Consider the following 20,799-nt stretch of genomic DNA (forward strand, 5'->3'; position numbering starts at 1 on the left):
CTCTAGAACAGCTCAAATCAGTACTGGCATTTTGCGCCTAGAACATATTTTGATACACACAGTCCCATGCTGCAAACACCAATATCAACACAAATTAGTTTCATATTTAATTAAAAGTTGTGTAATGAAAGAATTAAAATAAGTTTTCTTTAGAAAAATTTGCTGTAAAAATTTAAATATCCAGTAATCTTTCATTTCCACAATTGACTAGTTTCTTCAGTAAGAAGAATAAAAAGTAGTATAAATATTGGTATTACATCATGCAATATACAGTTAATTCAGAAGCTGGATAACATCTCAAGCAGTTAGTCTGACATAGCAGACACTATAGGTAATGTATATCTTGGAGTTGCAGGAAAAATGAATTTTATACCCCAATGAAATGTTCTAAAATCATAAGACAAAATTATTATATAATGCTTGAAAATCAAATATTACAGTAAATTGTAAAAGGCAGTCTCTTGGGCATGGGTTAATGTTGCAGTAGTCTAATGACACAATGTGTTCAAAAATGCATTTGCTAAATTAGCCACATAATAGCTTACTCATGAAATAATGTACTGTCAACAGTGACCCACCCTCCAAACAGTCTCCTGAATTTAGTTCCAATTTGTTTTTCTTAGAGACTGGAGAAAAAACAGATAAGAAAGTTCAGAAAGATTATGCATGCTATGAGTCAATCATTAATTGGAAAGTAAATTCAAATGATCCTTGATGTGAAAATTTTCACACAGAACTCTTATGTGTATTAAAAACAACAGAGTACCTCCATGAAAAATATATGTGCATGATTTGTATGAAATATCCAAAACAAAGAGAATAAAGGTTAAAAAAAATATTTACAAATTAATATTCCAAAAATTCTCACAAAACTACAGTTTTCTCAACTTTCTAACATTTCACATGCCATCAAAAGAATGGTTGACTCTGCTATCATTGATTACTTTAGAGAAACCTCAGTCTTAAAATGAAGCCTCCAGTAAATAGAATACCAAATGGTACAGAATTATGGTAAGATTTACGTTTGTAAACTTTCCACTTCTGGAATACAACTATATTACAAAAGTGTGAAATAAATAATGTGACATGTACAAATACTATCTACACTATACAGTCAAATACCAGAGAAAATGCAAAAAGCAGTCATTAGTATACAGTAAAAATGTACAATCTTCACGTTATACAGAAAGCATCTCTCCTTGTTCCAAGCTTTACACACTTGGTAAGAAACACTTGCTGTTCTCACCTTATCACGCAAGGCTTACATGACCTGGTGATAATGTGCCTGACTCCACACTAAGAAAGTGTTCAAAGACAGTTTTTATATCGGAACAGAGAACCGTGTTTTAGTGTTAGTAATGGTAGTAAATGCAGTGGTGATGACAGTGATGATGGCAACCTGTTCCATTCTTTAAATAGCATATAATCAAGTTTCTAAGGGAAAATATCTTTACCATGTAAGACTTGAGGTTCTCACAGCGGTGAGTATGAAGATTTCTGTCTTCTGGATTATTGCGCTGTGTAGTCTGGTCGATGTTAACCAACGTTTCAGAGGTCATACTGCCTCCGTCATCAGGGCGATGAATCTCCCTGATGACGGAGGCAGTATGACCTCTGAAACGTTGGTTAACATCGACCAGACTACACAGCGCAATAACCCAGAAGACAGAAATCTTCTATCTTTACCATGTTTAACTATCTGTTAATTTTAATGATGCACCTGTTAGAAGACAAAGTGATAAAATTTTAACTTCGGATCTTTCACAATATGAATTACTAATACAAACAAAACCCCAAATTTTACTCATGAGAGGTGTTCATATTATATATGTGTGTATTTTGATGAAATGTAGCAGGGAGAATACATTAAGAAAGCAAGATTATATTCTATGTTTCTTCGATATGGTGAGCTTTCTGACATACACAACTACATGCATATACATACATACATTGTAACAAGTGTGGCCACATCTACAGTAAGTCTGTAGGTTTGATCCATGTACAGCAAAGAGTTGTTGATCGAACATAGATTGACTACATGACAGACTGCCACCAGGCAGTACACGCATACCCTACAGCATTTATGGTAAATAGAATCTTGTTGAACAATTTTGCCACACTCCTAAACACATGCAGGTGTGGCAAGTTAGAGAAAGTTGGATACCTAACATGAGCAATGCAAATTTTCTAAGAGGAATTACATATACCCAGAGTAAACTGTTGTTCCAGGTAGCAACCAACGAATGAGTCAATGACACATCAATAAAAATGTAAGGAATAAGGAATATGACAGTGTTAATTCCTGGATTAAACCAATCACTGAGAGTGTGCGCCCATTCAAGCTGCCAGCATCACTCAATTGCATCATCACGCTACTTGTTTGCCGATTGGGTGGGGTGGGGGGTGTAAAAAAATCCACAGAGCCTACCATCAGCAATTTCAACCTACTTCATCCTATTTTCACACCAGTTATTCTGAATGCTTCACCCATCAATAATCACCCCGACACCAAGAAAACCAGCCAAGAGCAACATCAAATTATTTATACAACTCAGAAGCCAACTCACCTGTAACTATGTAATTAGCATCCTTCAGAACTCTGTTTAATCTACCCTTGACAAAACAGCAGTGAATGTCAAACCAGCAAAAACATAAAGGTGCCCAATAACCAGTACTGTCTGTATCAACAGTGACACACTGGTTCCAGCTGCAAGCCATTACATCTAAATGGTTGTCCCTGTGTCAGACCATTATAATATGTATTATATGATGTCTATTGTGCTTAAATTGAACATTCCAGTAAAATTTTCCTAATTTCTCCAAAGGCAATAACTATATGAAATAACAGATTTGTGTGTCATGGTTGATAGTAAACTATCTTCAGCTTAATAAAAAAAAGCAAAATGATCAGTCACAATTACTGTAACACTGAACATGGTGTTTAAAAGTTCTGGCGTTTTCATGTCTCTTGTATTTCAAGATGGCCACACTGAAATAAGATGAAGATGGGAGACCATCTTAGAATCATGCACTTTCCATATTGCCAGACATCATGAAACTAATTTTTATATAGCTCCCTACTTCACTAAAAAAATAGTAAAACATCTGAATACATGGACTCCATTGGAAAACTTCCTAATGTGAAATATTTGTGAGATATGTTTCTTACACCAAAAGAAGGGTTTCTAAATATTTTTATGAGAACACTCATACAGCATCTGAAAATCAGTCAACAATATGTCCACTATCCAATTTTAGATTATTTTGTGAATTAATAATTTTCTTATACTGAAACAAAAATTGTATCAATAAATAACAAACAGCATGCAAATAATACATAATTTCCTCTTAAGTGATAAGCTGCCTTCAAATAAGTTTTAAATTTTCATTGCAAAAGCTAATGAAAGTTCAGCCAATAAATAAAAAATGACATTGCTAGAGATGTAAGGTACAGTTTTACAGACATCATTTGTGGGTTTATGACCTATAAATGCAGATCCTTAAAAAAAATCTATTCTGTTAATACCAATGACACTGCATATTTAATTGCGCATTTCACATACATTCATGCTCTTAATTTAAGAAGGGTCCAAGAAACAATTTTCAACTGTATGAAAGCAATGAATTTTCTCTTTTATAAAAAATTATGCAGACACAATTTTCAGTAACAGCTGTTGATAGAATTAAGAACTAATTGTGAATATGAGTACCAATTTGCACTGGCATGGCTGTACACATTATAAGGTCAATTATCTGCAATGCATACTTCAGCCTGACCCCTCCCACACAACACACACATCAAGACCCCCAATTCCACAGAGTTTAAAACATGTCATCCACCTAAAAAAGTATGGGGTTTAGTAATTTCAACTTGCTTGTCAAATCCTGGCCTTTTCAGCCAAACTAAGTCCTAAAATTGACAGGTTTCACCTCAATTAAGGAAAAAGGATTCAAACAATTCATTGTTCACTTGTTCTAACATTTTCTTTAAGTATCCTCAGGATGGATCTAATGTCTCATTATGGCAGCAGGCCATATCAAGTAAATCACTATCACCAGCTGATAAGAATTAAGTCCAAAATTTAGGCTAGTGTTAAAGCTAAAGGAAGTGGTTTTCCCAGATCAAGAATTCTAATTAATAAATTGATAGAATTTTCTGAATTTTTAGAATATGGATATTGCAGCTAAACCTATAATAAAGAACAGTACTTACACTTTTCTGAACAGTAAACAGAATGCTATATGAAACTGTGTGAGTTTGCAGTTAAATGAAATATGCTGCCTATATTGCTTGTACAGACATGGTAGCACCAGTTTTCTTAAAAAAATATGGAGCCCTAATATTGTGTGCATTGTAGTACATTTAAGCAGATGTAAATAAAATGGAAGTGGATAAACATTTACAACAGCACTGTACACAGATGTTTACAAACCTGGCAATCATTAAAGTTTGGACACTGCATACTGCTAATGAATGCAGCAGAAAGAATGTGTAATTTAACACAGCAGTCATGATACCCACCAATTTCAAGTTACAAATATAATAAAAACCCATCTCTTTAAGAGGATAATTTCATGAACGCTAGTTAATAAAGAAAATGACACAGTGTACGCACATATACCTAAAATTCAGTTTGGGAGATACATCACAATCAAAAGAGGTAGATAATGCTCTTTTATATGTGTCCTATGTTCACAGAAGTCTTCAACAAACTCACAACTTGAAGAAGAAATAATTTACATGGAATAATCTCTTTAAGTCTCATATCAAATGATAAGTTGCCTTTCACCAACTCTTAACAAAGTTTCACCTGCAATTATACAAACAAGGCAGAGGGAGTAAAAAAAGGAGTAAGTACACTGTCACTTACACGACTAGTTTCATTTGTTTACCAGGGTGAGGCATTACAGAATGCATAGTTCCTGAGTGTTGAGTGCCATCACACAAATCACTGCTAGTGTTGCAAATATTTCCACATTCTGCATAAACATTGAGAGATGACAGACAGAAGTTCTGAAGCTTAAATACTGATGCTTTATTATGAGTTCTACGTGTCATAATACCATCATTCAGACAAGCACCGGTGTTTCCTGATAATGATGATAATGATGATGAATGTGCTCATGCACATGATGATGTTCATGTCTTTCCACTGATGAAGCAGCACTAGGACTCATCGGAGTTTCATCCCTTTTGGGAGATCCAGTTGTATGACTATAAGGCTGTTTTGCATTTCTGGATGGTGTTTCAGGTGGTGTTTTAGTTTCATTTGTAGCAGCATTCTTAGCATTGAGGGTTTCTGTAGTGTTCAGGCTTGAAGAGAATTCTTGTTCTAGCCACCGTACTACCTGTTTCATTGCCCGCGCCTGATCTTGCTCACGATTTCTATGCCTTAAGTGGTGTGGAGAGGAGGAATGGCCAAGGACAATAGGAGGAAACTTACGTTCCTGCTGTCGATATGCTGGCATTCGGTGCTGCTCCAAGTTAGCATATTCAGTCTCATGTGACTTGGACCGTGCATGATTAATAAGTCTAGCATGGTGATAGGCATGTGGAGTTCCACTTCCCATGTATGAACGATGATTAGGTTCATTGGATGGGTTCAGCAAATGGTACTGGAATGAATTTGCAGTGTGGGACAGATCATGAGAACGTGACCTGTGATGACCTCTGGTCCGGCAAGGCTGGTGGTAACCCATGCTTGCATGTTTTGATGACGCACATACTACATCACCAAGTAATTTGTCATAATGGCAGTCCTGATCATAATGACAATGCTGTGATTTGCCAAATGTTCGAGTAGGTTCAAACCCTGCTAAATCCAAATAACAATTACTGCGAGGATCCTGTGTGAAACTAGAGTAATCTCCCACATTTGCAACACAATGAAGTTGTACTCGGGCTGCTACTCCATCTTCATGCTGCTGTGTCTTCTGTCGATGCCGATAGTGAGAATGACGATCACCTGGCCCTCCACGATCACCACACTGTTTCCTGCACATTCAGACCACACTGATATTTCCTGCACCTTAATGTTTTATTGGGTACCTATATACATTCAGGTTTCATGAGATTTTAATATCTCTTTACCTTAAAGAAATCCTAATAATATTATCATCATTAACATACGCAAGTAAAACACAGCTGTATGGTCTCAAGTAAAGAATGCAACAGTTGTTACAGGGCAGGGCAGGGCAGTCACACACTTCTGTTCAAACAGAATGGTGGATGAAAATATAGGATCAGTAAAAAAGAATGCATTAGATAATCATTAAATATCTGCCAGTAATGCTGAAGATTAATGCAACAGATTATGGTTCCACTGCTCAAATTAATGAAAATTTATTTTAAATGATAATAAGTGTCTCTGCACTCAATCGATACATTGAAATTGCTGCAAATCATGGACTTAAAAAACAACAGCTCACATGACAATCAGTTGATTAGTTAAAAGAATTATATGCTGGAAATCAACCACTTGTAATAAGAAAATGACATGGGTATAATATAATACTGTGTGTGTGTTCTGATTTACAGCCTTTCTCTTTTAGAATTAAAAAATTTCAATGGCATTTATATTGGTTTATTAACAAAAAGGAGTTCTAAACATAACTTATAAAGCTTGCATTCCTGTTACATGTAATAGTGACCATACATGACTTGTATGACTGATTATAATCTATCTTCACAAAGAATTTTATACTCCTAGCTACACAGCTATGATAAACTGAAAATTCAATTAAAATTTTGCATGGTCTCCTAGTTCTTTTACATTCTAAACATTGAACTGCCTCGACAAAGCTGCATTTTTTTAAATAGTCAACATACACAGTTTCAGGACCCTTTACTTAACTGGTGCTAGTGCTACTTCCCCTTAACAAGTTTGTATGTCTTTCATGTTGTATTATTCACTGCAGAAAATTAAGAAGTAGTATGAGGTTGGCCTCCAATTGCATACGATTCATACAACATTCCATTACAAGCAGTCAACTGGTTTAAAAGCTAAAAGGGAGGACATGGTGATTTAGCAATCCTACTTTGCTAGGAAAGTAAACTACAAATGGAGAAAATGTGTTTTGAAAACAAAGCCTATAGCATTCTTTGAAAAGTGAATTCAACATAAGATTTTGGGCTTATATAGATGTTACAAACAAAAAGTAATGGAACAGAAAGTAATCATTTGCTATTGTGACAGGAACATAAAATAATTATACTAATAGTGGTTAAATAAACTGATTCTAACAATACATGCTACAACCACTGCACTATCTTACAGGAAACATACTCTATTTCACACACATAATGGAATTAACACTGTCAGGTACAATTCTGTAAACCAAGACTGGATTGTGGTAATATTTTCTGAAACCACGAATACCATACCTTGACGTTTGAAAACTTAAATTGTTCTTCTCCATATTGGCCTGAATGATCTGCAGCAGCTCCTCTCGCTGAAGAGAGCTTGAACGTTTCTTATTGCGCTGACGCAGCAGCTGAGCAGTGTTGGTCTCCCCCGGGCAGTACACACCATGCTGATGCCGATAACGTGCAGGTGTGTGTTGCTGATACCGCCTCGTATGTGGCCTCCCGCTGTGCAGGAATATATATTTAAAGTCAGAAAATACACACATTCTTTAAAATACACCACAAATTCAACATTCTTAAAATTTTCCAATTTAATCCTTTATAGGACAGAAATATACTGTCACATTTTACCTCCACAACTGCACATCAATGACAGTCCATTCATAAGTTTCATCAAGTTCTCGCAATAAATAGCAATAATTGTCCTAAAGATTGCTTCTACCCTCAAGACGGATGTGTTACATTCCTACAAACACTGGTGACCATATACAAGACTACATGGCATCACAATCCAGAAGGCCACAATCAAAATTTCCACTGCCATGAAAACCTCAAATTTCACATTAATATACTTCCATCTATATTAGTGTTGAGATAGATTTTCTTGGATTTAAGAACCATGTTTTAAATATAAAAAAGAGTTTTAATCATGAATTAATTCTGTGTTGCAAGTATTAGAAAGTGTTATGCATAAGACAGATATTTGTGGTAAAGGTGGAATGAATATGAATCCTTTCCCTTCACTGACAATGACTTCTGGTAATTTCTGAACACAACAGTTAATGCCTGTATCAGTATTCTGTTAAACCCAGCTTACATTAGTATTTACATTACGTAAATTATAAACAGAGAGGTGGAAATATAATCTTGTTCTTCCTGCAACTTAAATAGGTGTCACTTCCTTAATTTTAATTTTTGTTTCCCATAATCAGGGTATTTTCCAGCACTGTTTGCAGAGTCAAATATAAATTAAACTGAGCCTGAAATACCTCTAAAACTATTTTACAACCTGCATATGTTTATCAAATTTAAACTTACCTTCCTTGACCAGCCTTAGGAGTGGAATGCTGAGATCCCAGTTCTCTGTTCACAGGCATGTCTTCAGGTGCAAGTTCATCATCATTGTCATCCTCTGAGATGTCAGCTGCTCCATCATCATTGTTCTCACTGACACCACTTCTACAACTACTACTGCAGCTATTAGCATATTTGTCCTCAGACACGGGGACATTGTCGCCGCCACCGCATCTTCTCCTACGATGTAGTCGTCGAGGCATATGAGATTCTCTAATCGTCACATTTAAGTCACGCTTGAACTTCACTCTGTGGTTGGAACTCCCCTGATGGGTAGATTGGCCCCCAGAACCTGGGCAAGTACCACTGCACTTTACATTGTTGTTGTTGTTATTGGGCATATTATCTCCTCCTGCAGGCACAGCGTCTTGAGCAACATCTTTCTTGCGCTGATCTGGGGATACTGTCAACTTCACCTTTATTGTCTTGCTGCCATAATGTGGAACTTTGATGGATGAACCCAATGTGTCATAAATTGTTGTCACCAAACCAGCAATGTCCTGCAGTAGAAAAACAAAAATTTTCACAATGACACGATATGCAACAAACAGACAGACAAACAAACAAACAAACAAACAAACAAACATACATACGTGCATGCATGCACACCCACCCCCAACACACATGTGGGGGTACATGAGTGTGTGCATGCACAAAGACATAACAGAAGATATTGTTGGGATACCAGATAGGAGGGAAAGTAATTCACCATGGTGGCACTTGAGGGGGTGACAGGGATAAACAGAAGTATACCTTCTACTCATCCTTGACCTGGGCACTAGATGGGGTGAGTGGTCAGTGTTTCAAAATCCCAAATTTAAGCATCCATATCCATAATGAATTGCTTTCTTTATGTATAAAAATTACTTCAAAACTACACTTTTCTTGTGCATGTGTTGCTTGAGATAAATCAAGTTCATATAACAAGGCAAGAATTAATTCTAAATTTCAGAAATCCAATAACCAAGCTTATTATTTCTTCTTCTAAAATGAGATCTTCTATATAGCACAGTCAATGACTCATAAAAGATGGCATTTAATACTGTCAGATCACCTTCCAAAGCTATAAGCCAGATGTGAGTAAAAACCTCCTTTGAGTTTATTCTGGTACATCAAACACAACAAAATGCTGTGCGTGAATACAAAAAACTTAATTTAAATCTTGCCGAGCTTTCATACACCCAACAGATCTCCTTAATACACAAGTTCTCTGAAAATCTAATAAGACTGCTGTTTTGAAGTTTAAGTGAAATAAAAGCTAAAGCGTGTAAGGGATATTTAATCCATCTTTGACAACTGATAGCAACAATGACAGGCAAGATATTGGAATGAGAAATTCTTATATCTAAAGATTTGTATAAAAATGAAACAAGCAGGTTAGCACTAAATGAAAACAAAACACTGGAAATGAAAAGGGCATTCCTTTATATGCATACACACGTACAAAGTAAATGGATTATGCTACATATGAAATCCCTATTCAATGTTGTGCACCAGTTCTCTTTTAAAACAACAAATTAATGATTCGCCCCACACAAATAAGAACAAATTGGTTGTGGCATGTTATGAATATAATTCTAAAGTGGTTTCTAGTCTCTGTTAAAACATAAATGTGACCATTCAAACCAGGAGGGGAGGCTATGTGATTTGCTTGTAGCTATCTTTATAATATTTGTAATCACTTCCTTCTTCCAATTAATCTGCTTTGTCACCAGCATTTGACTAGAACAGAACAAACACAATGGATTGGTCCTGTGTAATGAGGACAATGATACCCCTGGTATGGCAATATTATCATACAACTTTAGTTCCCTTTCAAAGCCAAAGGTGCAATTGTTTATTTCTTTATTAGCAAAACTCATGAAAGGAACAATGTGAGGAAAATAAATAGTTTCAACAGACAAGTTTGCCATGGTTTGTCACTCTAATTCTGATTAAGTGGATGTAAAAGGCTGCAAATTCTTGTAATAAAAATTCAAATTTCATCTCATCTTCAACAACTATTTAAACAATGTACTTCAAAATGGACTGGGGACATTAACCCTAAATCTTACGTTATAAAAGATGAGTGGGGGATATTTCTGAGGACACTTCTACTCTAAAGATGGAAGGAACAGGTTCCTTCAAAACACTGATAACTACCTACATAACTAAATGCTGTTGTAACCCAAATGACCACACAGACATATTTTGTTTCCTCTTAAGCTATGCAAAATATGTTACATGCCTTAAAAAATTCTTTGTGAATAATATTCCAACTTTATTCTAAAAAACCACTGGCTGAGGTTCAACTGTGGCAGGGAACCAGGAATTTTTCTTCCCACTACCACATTCAGACTTAATGAACACTTCCCAGGGGACATTTGGAGCACACTGATGGCCAACTCTCTTTCTGCTAATAGTTTCGTCACAGTTTACTGAAAAAATGTATTTTTTATTTATAATCCAGCTTTCTCCATTTTCTTTCTGGAAGAAATATTTTATACTTTCAAGAAGACGTTCAGGAATCTAATGAATTTTAAAGTTTTCAACTAAAATTTTTTACACGGGCTGGACAATTAGTTCTGAAAAATATGACAACACAGCTATTTATGGCAAGACAATTGTTACTGGGCTTTAAGACTGTCATGGGATTAAACATGAAACAGCAACTATTTGTGGTCAGTTATTATGATGAAATTATTAAACTGAAGTAAATATGATATATTAAATACTGCCTTGCCCTTCTAAATGCTTCAACAGTTTCATTTCAGATCTACTGTTCATATTAACAATCTTTCAACATTTAAAAAATCTTATCCCTCCACTTTGCATCTCTATATTTTGTACATGCCTTTGAACTTTCTGATTAGGAATCTAAAGGCATCTTGTTTAAAGGATCTTTAAAAAATACATGATTCTCGAGCAAAACCTGCTTTGTTTTCCTACTGAGCAGATGATATTTCATCATGAGCTCATGTTCCACCAACTTCACTTTGCCCCTCTATTCTCTTTATGATGGCATTTCTGTTTTGAAATATAAACTTTCTCAGCAGCATCACCCATGAAAATGATCTCTTCATGTTTCCTTTGATATTTAACTCCTTGGTTTCAGTATAGTTATGATATTCACTACCAACCTATGCTAATTCTTTAAACTTGTGTCAAGAAATAAATCAAATTTTTAATTTGGCAAGGAACAATAATTAATTAAATAAATAAATAAAATTTTAAGTTTCATACAAAGTGTCTCCAGCATAAGACAGTCAACTAAATTCGCTCTCAACAGAACACAGGACTATTACTTAACAACACAATAATATATTAATATGTAGACTTCATACATAAAAGCCTGTAATGTTGGCAGTGAATAACATTGCATTGCCAATTTGAATGTTTTAAATACAAATAGCTTTAAATGGACCATAATGTCATCTACAATGCTGCTATATGAAATTGGATTTAATAATACTGGTACTGGGTATGTGAGAACTACTGCAACAAGTGTCCTCTTATGAAATTTATAAGTAATAGTGAAGAAACTGGAAAATAAAATCAAGTATTAAAAAGAAAGTGTCATATCTAGAGTCCAGTGCCATATTGTAAAACCAGGGCCAAATCAAAGGGTTTGAATTGACAGGGTTCCCTGTCTCATAATATTAAGAGATCAAAGTTTAAAACCTGGAGGAGAGTTTAAACTATATCATTTGGCAATGTTGTTTTGATCATCATATCGCAGGCATAATTAGTTCTTGATGAACTTACATCTTTTGTGATCTTCCCATGTCCATCAAAATCATACAGTGTGAAAGAGAATTCCTGGCGCTCTTGACCTCCCAAGTCAACGCCACCCTCCACGGACAGGTCGCACTCGAACTCCTGGCACAAAAATTAAAAGTAATGATGTTATGCAATTTCTTTGCAACAGTGGCAGTCTGCGAGATGAATTTCAAGAGAAGAATCAGTGACAATACAAAAGAGGGTGACAAATAAAAGACATAAATATAACATCAAATTATTCGAACCACGAGGAACATACAGCCACAGGGCAAAGGAAACAGACCCAGGAATAAAAACTTTGACTATGAGATGGGCTCCAAACACACGACCAGTTGTAGAATAAAGTGTCGGTTATAACTTATTTCCCTGTGGCCCTCTTATCAAATTTGGCATGTAATTATGGCTCTTAGAGCTCCAGATGGAATATACAGAATGTCCCCAAAAAGTTGTACATACAGAATATTAATCTTGTTATCAGATGCTCATCTCAGCCACAAAGCTAATAATGGCCATTTTGAACATCTACGCTACATTAGCTAATTCACTAGTACCAAAGCCGACATGTGCAATGGTTTCATTTATTAAAATGTATTTATTTAATTCGTTGTGTGTATGTACATCTTTTTTTGAGACACATTCTATACAACTGTATCTAACTCAACATGGCATAGTCTGCTGGGAAAGGTTGCCTTAAGACGCAGAAACAGACGTTAACACAATTAACTAATTAGTTATTAGTCACTTCACTGAAGAATAAAACAATTCCTTTCCTTTTTGCAAGAGCATGGAATGTTCATGGCCCTATTTGGTACAACTAACTCAGTGATTAACAAACAATGGCTGTCTTCTATGATGTTACACTGCGTAATCTTGGTAGAAAATGACCTGACACTCTAGAAGAGCTAAATGCCTCCATCACTGGGTGAGAACCTCTAATCTCACATAGTGCCTTACACTTCACTGATATGCGAGTTCATTTTAACATTAGTACATAAATATGTTCTACTGAAAAAATGGTTTGTGAATATTGTAGTACCATGAAAGAACATCCTCTTATCAAGTGTGTTGTCTCTAAAATGTTTCCTAAGCAGAAAACACAAACCTACAAAATGTGGTAGTAGTACTCCATGTTCCTACGTGTTCTGGAGCAAATACACCATGAAGTATTACACTATGGCAGTGGCATAATAATTTGAAGACACAAATCTTTCAAAAACAACACTAACTATCCTCTACAACACAGATTCATAAATTTCCCAGACCCAGGATCATTTTCACCCTTTCTCAATGGCTCAGTTAATTTCACAAACTTTTACAACTTATGACGTTATACTTCAGAATGAGTGAATTTTTGTTGCATGTGCTGACAATTAAGAATTTCCAGTACAGTCGCATGACCTTCAACTGGGTCAGTTCATTCCATTTCTATACGAATTTTCTAATATGGAATTTCACATTTAATTGTCTCAAGAAGTTACATTGGCCCACTTTCAAAATCACAAATAAAATCTCTAGTAATGTGTATTAACAACATGCTAGAAAACTTTAAAAAGAGGGTTTTGAGGAGAGTGGAAATTAAATGGGAGAATGATAAGCAAATGGCTATTATGAACACGGTTGTGACTACATAAATAAATAGTCGAATAACGGGTTATTGTGTAAGAAATTAACGTTTTGTAGTAACACCGACTTTTTCAATTGAGCACAGTCGTCGGAGGAATCTGTGCGCTAGACGTCGGTTTCAAGTAAAATTGACAAATAGGCAAATAGACTGGAGAGGTTGCAGTAAAGTATATTTTGCCCACCCTGTATACATTTCTCAGCAACAGTACTCCGCAGCTCGTTGTGTCAGATCCTATGTCTTTGGATTACACAGTAGTACATGCGTTTGTTTTCCTCCTACCCGTAAACTAGTGACGTAGGCTATAAACGCACTGTTTTGTCATGGCTCCTAACGTACGAAGTGCTCCGGGAAGTCCCTGTTCCAGAAAATGGTTGGTACTGCAGTCTCCACGATACATTCTGGTGACGTCACTAAACATTATAGCTAATTGGTAAATATTTGTGATTGTGTGGATTCTTTAGTACTTTGCTCAACATTAAAAAGGTATTACTTCTTGGTTCCGTGAAATGTTATCCAAAGTCATCGAAAATACTTCATCAGTAACATTCCATTCATTAGCGGTCAATATGAGTTAAAAGATAATACAGAAAGAGAGGGAGCAGATATAATATACGAGGAAATGCAAACATATGCGTTCAAGCAACCAGAAAGCTTATTAACTGACCCCAAGCCTGAGATCCCCGTTGACCCCACGCAAATCGTCCGCAATGAAGTGTCATTAACACCAACATCTTCCCAACCTTGGTCTAGATTTACATAGCAACAAAAAACCATTTGTCAATGTAAAGAACTGCTGTAGAAAAGCAGCGATGTTTGGCATCTTTCTTGCGGCGCCGACAAAGAGATTAACGTAAAAGCAGCATATTTCACATTAGAACAAGAAGGGTGTATTTATATTTACCGCCTATCACATGACACGCTCTTTCTTAGTGGCTAGCTCGTCGACACAAACAAAATAACGTGATCAATTCGAACAAAGAGCTACAAATTGTGAACTGCATACCGCTTTAAAGGAGAAAGGAGTAACTGAGAGACGAAGTGGAATGAGCTGTTGAGGAAATTGGAGTTAACAAAATAACAGGAATATCAGGAAGAGTGGGGAAATCATATTCACAGGGTGCAAAATCTCAGATTACAATTTGTCAACTGCAGATTTGAAGGAAAATGGGATTTAGGAACATTAATGAGACGATCTGAACAGCCTGTGTGCCCTCGGATCGGGGTTAATGGACGTAAACCTTGCAAGGATTAAAAAGTCTGCCCATTTCGCATCGACTATCAATTTCCTCGTAAACAAGAAAATGCTAATCTTCTAAAATTATATCAAATATATCCTCAAAGGTGTGTCTGTCTCTTCTTAGACCTGGTATATCCCCAAGTTTTACATTGGTTTAGAAATAATTTATGTACTAAACCAGTGGTATTAAACCTGGGGTACGCGTACCCACGGGGGTACGTGAAATTTAAAAAATATATATATTATTTTGTGATAAACACTGATTAATGTAATTTATTTAATGTATTTTAGATGTAGATTACATACTATGCACAACTTGAATTATACACCAACAACTTTGGGGGTACAAAGTTGAAGATAAATTATATCTGGGGGTACGCGAACAAAAAAAGGTTGAATACCACTGTTATAGACTACGCAAACTAACAGAAATCCAACAAATAATTTTGAAAAAAAGTGTAAATGTGTTCCACATAAAAAGTTGCAGATCTTTATTACAATTATGTGTGCCAAGTGCTAATGCACTGTAGAGCAGTTTCGATAATGTAAAGTTGGGGCTATAACGGATCAAAATAAACGATAATTAAATTTCCACAACTACAGAGTACATCACTAAATACCAAAAGATACCTATTACTTGTCGAGTAGCTTCAGAGACAAATCACATGAACGTTGACCTTCGCACTGTGTCGTAACATGCGGTTAGTGCAAAGAACAACATATATCCACAGCGTGCTTACAAACTATAGGAATAAGACCTGCGGACGAAACAGCATTTACAAACCAAAAGGCAAACATCGAGACGAGAGAGACATTCTCCTTATTTCTCAGCCTCCTTACAAAGTTAACACATAAAGGCTAGGGCGCACGAGCGGTTTCACTGCCGCAGCGGTACAACTACCGCAACCGCATATTATTGTTGCTTATGCACTGGGACGGAGAAATAAACGCTTGTCTGCGTTTTCTTTTCAGTCGGGAGCTGCATTTTGTGGAGACAGTTGGCATGTGCTCTAGGCTGATAAGTCGAGGTGTGGATTTTGTTGAGACTGTCGCTGTGTGCGCTTTATGTTAAGCGCAAGGGTAAAGCGAAGAAACAAATTTTGGTTCCCTCCACTTCTAAGTAAAAGATTGTTGAAAGCAAAATTTCTCAAGTTTTATGAGGACCTGCGTATGTATCCAAAGAAATTATTCAGATACTTTCTGTTTTTGTTAAGTTGGCTCGAGTTGTCAGTAGGGCTTCAGAGACTTCTATCCACAGTTTCTATATATAGTTTTTGTCGCTGTACAATGCCGGCCTTTACTACTATTCAGTTGCACCAAAGTCGGGCAAACAATGGTCGCCGTGCGGCTGTTCCACCGCTAGTGCGCGCACACAGGTAGGGTTCTTCGTGTTCTATTGTCGCCAACAGCGGCTGTGCGGCAATCGCACCGCATCGAAAATGAAGCATGTTGCGGCAGAAAAACCACAGCGGTAAAACTACCGCACGCGCGCTTCCTACTGAAAAACTGCTGCGTCCCAAACCGCTCATGCGCGCGGGGTCTAATTGATCCATACCGCCAATTCAAGGTCACGAAGTGATGCAATCGGAGAGATCAAAGTGGAATGCAGGCAGGAGATACAGCGCATGAAGTGGTAGCTGCTGTACTCATACAGAACATACGGACCTCATGACATTGGGGTACCAGGTTTTTTGCCCCCGGATACCGACCTGTGAGCCCCTGAATACAAAAGCCGATACTACATTTGGTTTCAAGATCATTGTGACGAAACAACAATTACATCACTATAGTAATTAAGCCCACGCTCACACAGTGAGGTATAAGGGACGTGCAACTTGTAGATATTGATCATTTCATAGAGCTTCCGCCTTCACAGGCAAAAGCTAGCTGAAACACTGCCTCAATAAGACAGCCATGTGTAATTTAGTTCCGAAAGCACACGTAAATCATCCTTAGCTAGTCGCATGAGTGTGTGATGTTTGTGGTGTTTCTGTACGAAACTCACCTCGAAGTTAAGCTGTCTTCTCTCGGGGCTGGGAGCGCCATTCTTTGCATTGTTTGGTTGCTGTTTCTCATCGCATGTGTCTTTCTCGTTGGCGGCGTTGTACTCATGGCGGCCCAAAAGCTCCTCCGTGTCCGAGGGTCGTCCGTCGCTGCAATCTGTTGGAACCACTGGGGATAATAAAAATTCGAGCATTAATAGGCTACACGTATCAAATGCTTGTTTCTCGTGCTGGCGCTGACAAGACTATTCATATTTTACTTGAAAGGACCACAAATGGATTTGACAACTTCTGTGGAAATGCATAAACTGCTGACGTTAACTGAATCGTACTGCTGTCAACAAATCGGGTGTATCAAAACCGCATTTCGTGTTAACCTTGTATCTGCTACTGTTGCGATGGACAGACCGTGTTTCTGTACAACCGTGGTCACTAGCAGGTTCGTTGTTCATCTTCGGTATGAAACATGAGAGAGCAGCGGTGAAATGACAGGAAGAAACTGAAGGGCTTGGAGAATACAAAATGCAGAGTTACTAATTGTTGAAGCATGTGGAACATATTGTTAGCGCTGAGCTTAAACGGTCTGGAGTCATGAAACTCCTTTCATTTCATGGAACAGCAACAAGCTCAACTGAGGAGGACATTAACCTGCGTAAAAGGGTTTGTCCGTACCTGTGCATTATACAACTTTCCAGCAGTACAAGAAAACTTTCAACCTTCACGAAATAAATACCGACAAAACAATGCAATTGGAACAGGACTGATATGGAACAAACCGACATAACTTTCGGTTTAATCTCCCTCTCTCTTGGCTTTCAGTAGGGAGGCTTTCTGTCCCGTTCTTTGGAAACTGGTTTCCTTCCGCCGCCCGCCTGACCAGTCGCCACATCACCACGTTGCCACTTGTACATGACCACAAACTATTTCAGGAGAATAAGGACATTGGTGCTTAAACGCCACGACACAAGACGTATGGTGGAACGAACGTAAAGCTCCTTGTATTCTTAGAATCGTCAGCTTAGCTCACGCCGCATTACCCCGGAAAAGGCCTGGAGGTTACTTTGGCGTGATAGCGAATGAAGAACATCAGTGATCCTGTCGAGAATCGAACACCTTTGTTCCAGCCAATGACCAGTTACTTTGCTGGGATATTAAACAGGAAACGTGTCTGGCATCCGCAACAAGTTTCTTAGCGCGCTCTATGCTGCGTTCTTCTTTAATAATTCATTCCGACACTCACAGGCAAATGAATGTATGGTTAGCACAAAAACATTTTAAGAAGCTGGAAAAAAAAATTGTCATAATACGAGGCAACAGGCCTATGCGACACGAAACATAAATGATGAAAACCTATCCCACGAGTACGATGACACAACAATATCGGGAAGAAAGAAAGTACGTTTCCGAGCCAACTGCAGCACTCCTATAAAATTCAGCAATCCGAGTTAATTCACAAGTTTTCCAATGGGCCTTGTTTGTGCTGTCTCCCGAAAGTTTCCAGGTTCCTAAGCGTCTTTTTACTTTGTATGTCTACGAATTATAAGACTAACAAAAACCTGGACGAAAACAAGTAGATATTACGCAAATGCTGGAGCAGTTTACCCTGACCTGCAAAAAAACCCGTAATTAACAATTACAAAGATGGGTTCTTTCGAGTGCCAGAGCTGAATGATGCAGATAAGCCAGTCTGCAGTAAACAGTCGAACGGGTTTGTTGTCTCAAATGAATTTCCTTTCGTTTCTAGCTCCACTAGTTACATCACGCCACAAGGCACACACAACTCCAGTCAACTTCCACAGAGGTGAAACTGGTAACGGCTGCTTCATATCACTGAAACCGCGAGACAAAAGTAGGGCAGGAAAACAGGATCGGTTAACTGAACAACTTCCAGTCTGCCAATATAAGCAACCCAAATAAGAGCAACAGAAAAATAATTCGTGCTAACGAGTGTTCAGATGAACATGTCCTGAGGCTAATAGCACACTAGCCTAGTCGACATCTGTCAGAAAAATATATTTGGTAGATTCCGGTTAATTGGGTCATCGGTTAATCGGGGCAGCCGTTTACTTGGGACGAATCTTAAAGAACAAACCTTTTTAACTCTTTACGTGGAATTTCTCATAATTGGGGCAGCCGCTTAATTAGGCCAAAGTGTTTTAGTCCCGATGTGTCCCAATTGACCGGAATCCACTGCATAATGGCAGTGCACACTTCAAAGACCAAGAAACCTCCGAATGAAAGCGTCGAAGACCCAGGGTGGAATGTAGAGCCAAGGAATAAGAAGAAGATATATATTTATATCACTCGCCATCTACGTTCGACGTTTTACCAGCAATGACTTGCATATACCCTGCCAGCCTGTATTGACTTCTTAAACACTTTTTATTCTGAAGAGTGGTTTCGATAATTAATTGAAGTAAATATTCTCTTTCGCTTTTCGTTCCCAGAAAGACCGCTGAAATAAGGGCAACGTTAAGAAGCCTTCCCCAGGAAAAACGTGTCGAAAGTTCTTCCATAAGTTGAAATAGGCGGGGGAGCTTTCACGCTGATGTTGCCCCGAGTCGATGTCCAATTGCAATAAGGCCTATTATCGCAATAAACGATATCCAGCTCAATCACACACGCTGTTGCAAGTCTCGAAGGCTGAAATGTCAAAGCAGGTAGACTACGAGATTTTGGGCATATGACAAACTCGTGTTGTTAACGAAGAGACTCTCCTTTATTATCCGAGATTAATTTCCCGCATTCAAAATTTTACCAGCTTCGCAGGCAGTGATTAAAAGATAAGAGAAGTTATAGCAGCCTTAAAACTATCCATACGTTCAATGATGCCTTGTTCTTTGTATCATCCTCTATCTCTTCTGTGGTGTTTCTCATTTTAATTTCCCACAATAAAATAACAAGCTCCAGCATCAAAATAACTGCATTAAACCTTCACGTTTGAGGTTTCATGAGCTTCCCAGAATCAAGACCAAATTTCGTTACCACACATCAATGAAGATTGGGGCAGTGTCCATAATTCGCATGCGATTTCCTATTACCATTTCTGAATCAATGTTATTCTTTTATGTTCAGTGAATGAAAAACCAATTTGAAAAGATCGCCGTGCTGAGGCAACTTCTCCGACACCTAGATCTGCCGGGTAATCTGAACATTGCTTCGCATTACTCACAGAGTGGGAGGAATAAGGCCTCAGACCGATGCAACTGACGCGCCGAATAAATGAATTCAGCTAACGATAAAATAATGGAAATCGACTCTTCCGGGTCACTGCCCTGATTGTAGAGGCCGCAAGTGCCTCTGAAACGTCTGTAAACGTCGACTTCTTGGCTCCTCTGCGTAATCATCCTGGTGGTAGAAACTGCATGCACTTCTCAAACTCCGGCAAACTTCCACCACACTACACGGTACAACGTAGAAGACAGCCTCTTCATACTCGCAGCCATTAGAACCAAGCAGCTCACACTAACTGTGGTCTGGATAAAAGGCGTATAATTTGGGTACAGATGCACGCCAGTCCCGATCATCCTCCGTGAAGTAAATAAATAAGCTGCTGCTGTAGGAAGACGAAATCAGCAACAGGAAACACTGCGTGGTAGGCGGCGGACAGACAAGGCCCCTCGCACATAAATAAATCTCCTCGTCGTGGTGGCGCGCCGTCGTACCGACTGCAAGTGGGCGTCTGCACGATCCCTACACATACCTCGACCTTGACACTGAAAAAACCGGAATCGAA

The 20,799-nt window shown here is 37.8% G+C and overlaps 1 protein-coding gene across 1 annotated transcript in view; it reads right to left on the minus strand.

Moving 5' to 3' along the window:
- Positions 1–1,816: 1,816 nt before the first annotated feature.
- nkd (NKD inhibitor of WNT signaling pathway naked cuticle) overlaps positions 1,817–20,799 on the minus strand; it is a 181,088-nt gene continuing 162,105 nt past the window's right edge. The window contains exons 5-9 of the mRNA XM_087357893.1: positions 17,066–17,232; positions 12,185–12,298; positions 8,405–8,940; positions 7,385–7,591; positions 1,817–5,995 (exon numbers count right to left, since the gene is read on the minus strand). Coding sequence (XP_087214019.1) covers positions 5,071–5,995; positions 7,385–7,591; positions 8,405–8,940; positions 12,185–12,298; positions 17,066–17,232 — 1,949 coding nt within the window. The 3' untranslated portion in view covers positions 1,817–5,070. The remainder of the gene's footprint in view (positions 5,996–7,384; positions 7,592–8,404; positions 8,941–12,184; positions 12,299–17,065; positions 17,233–20,799) is intronic.

Source organism: Zootermopsis nevadensis, unplaced genomic scaffold, assembly GCF_977971745.1.
Source record: "Zootermopsis nevadensis isolate Lab colony 2312 unplaced genomic scaffold, Znev_1.0 Znev_ptg000029l, whole genome shotgun sequence".
NCBI classification, from domain to species: domain Eukaryota; kingdom Metazoa; phylum Arthropoda; class Insecta; order Blattodea; family Termopsidae; genus Zootermopsis; species Zootermopsis nevadensis.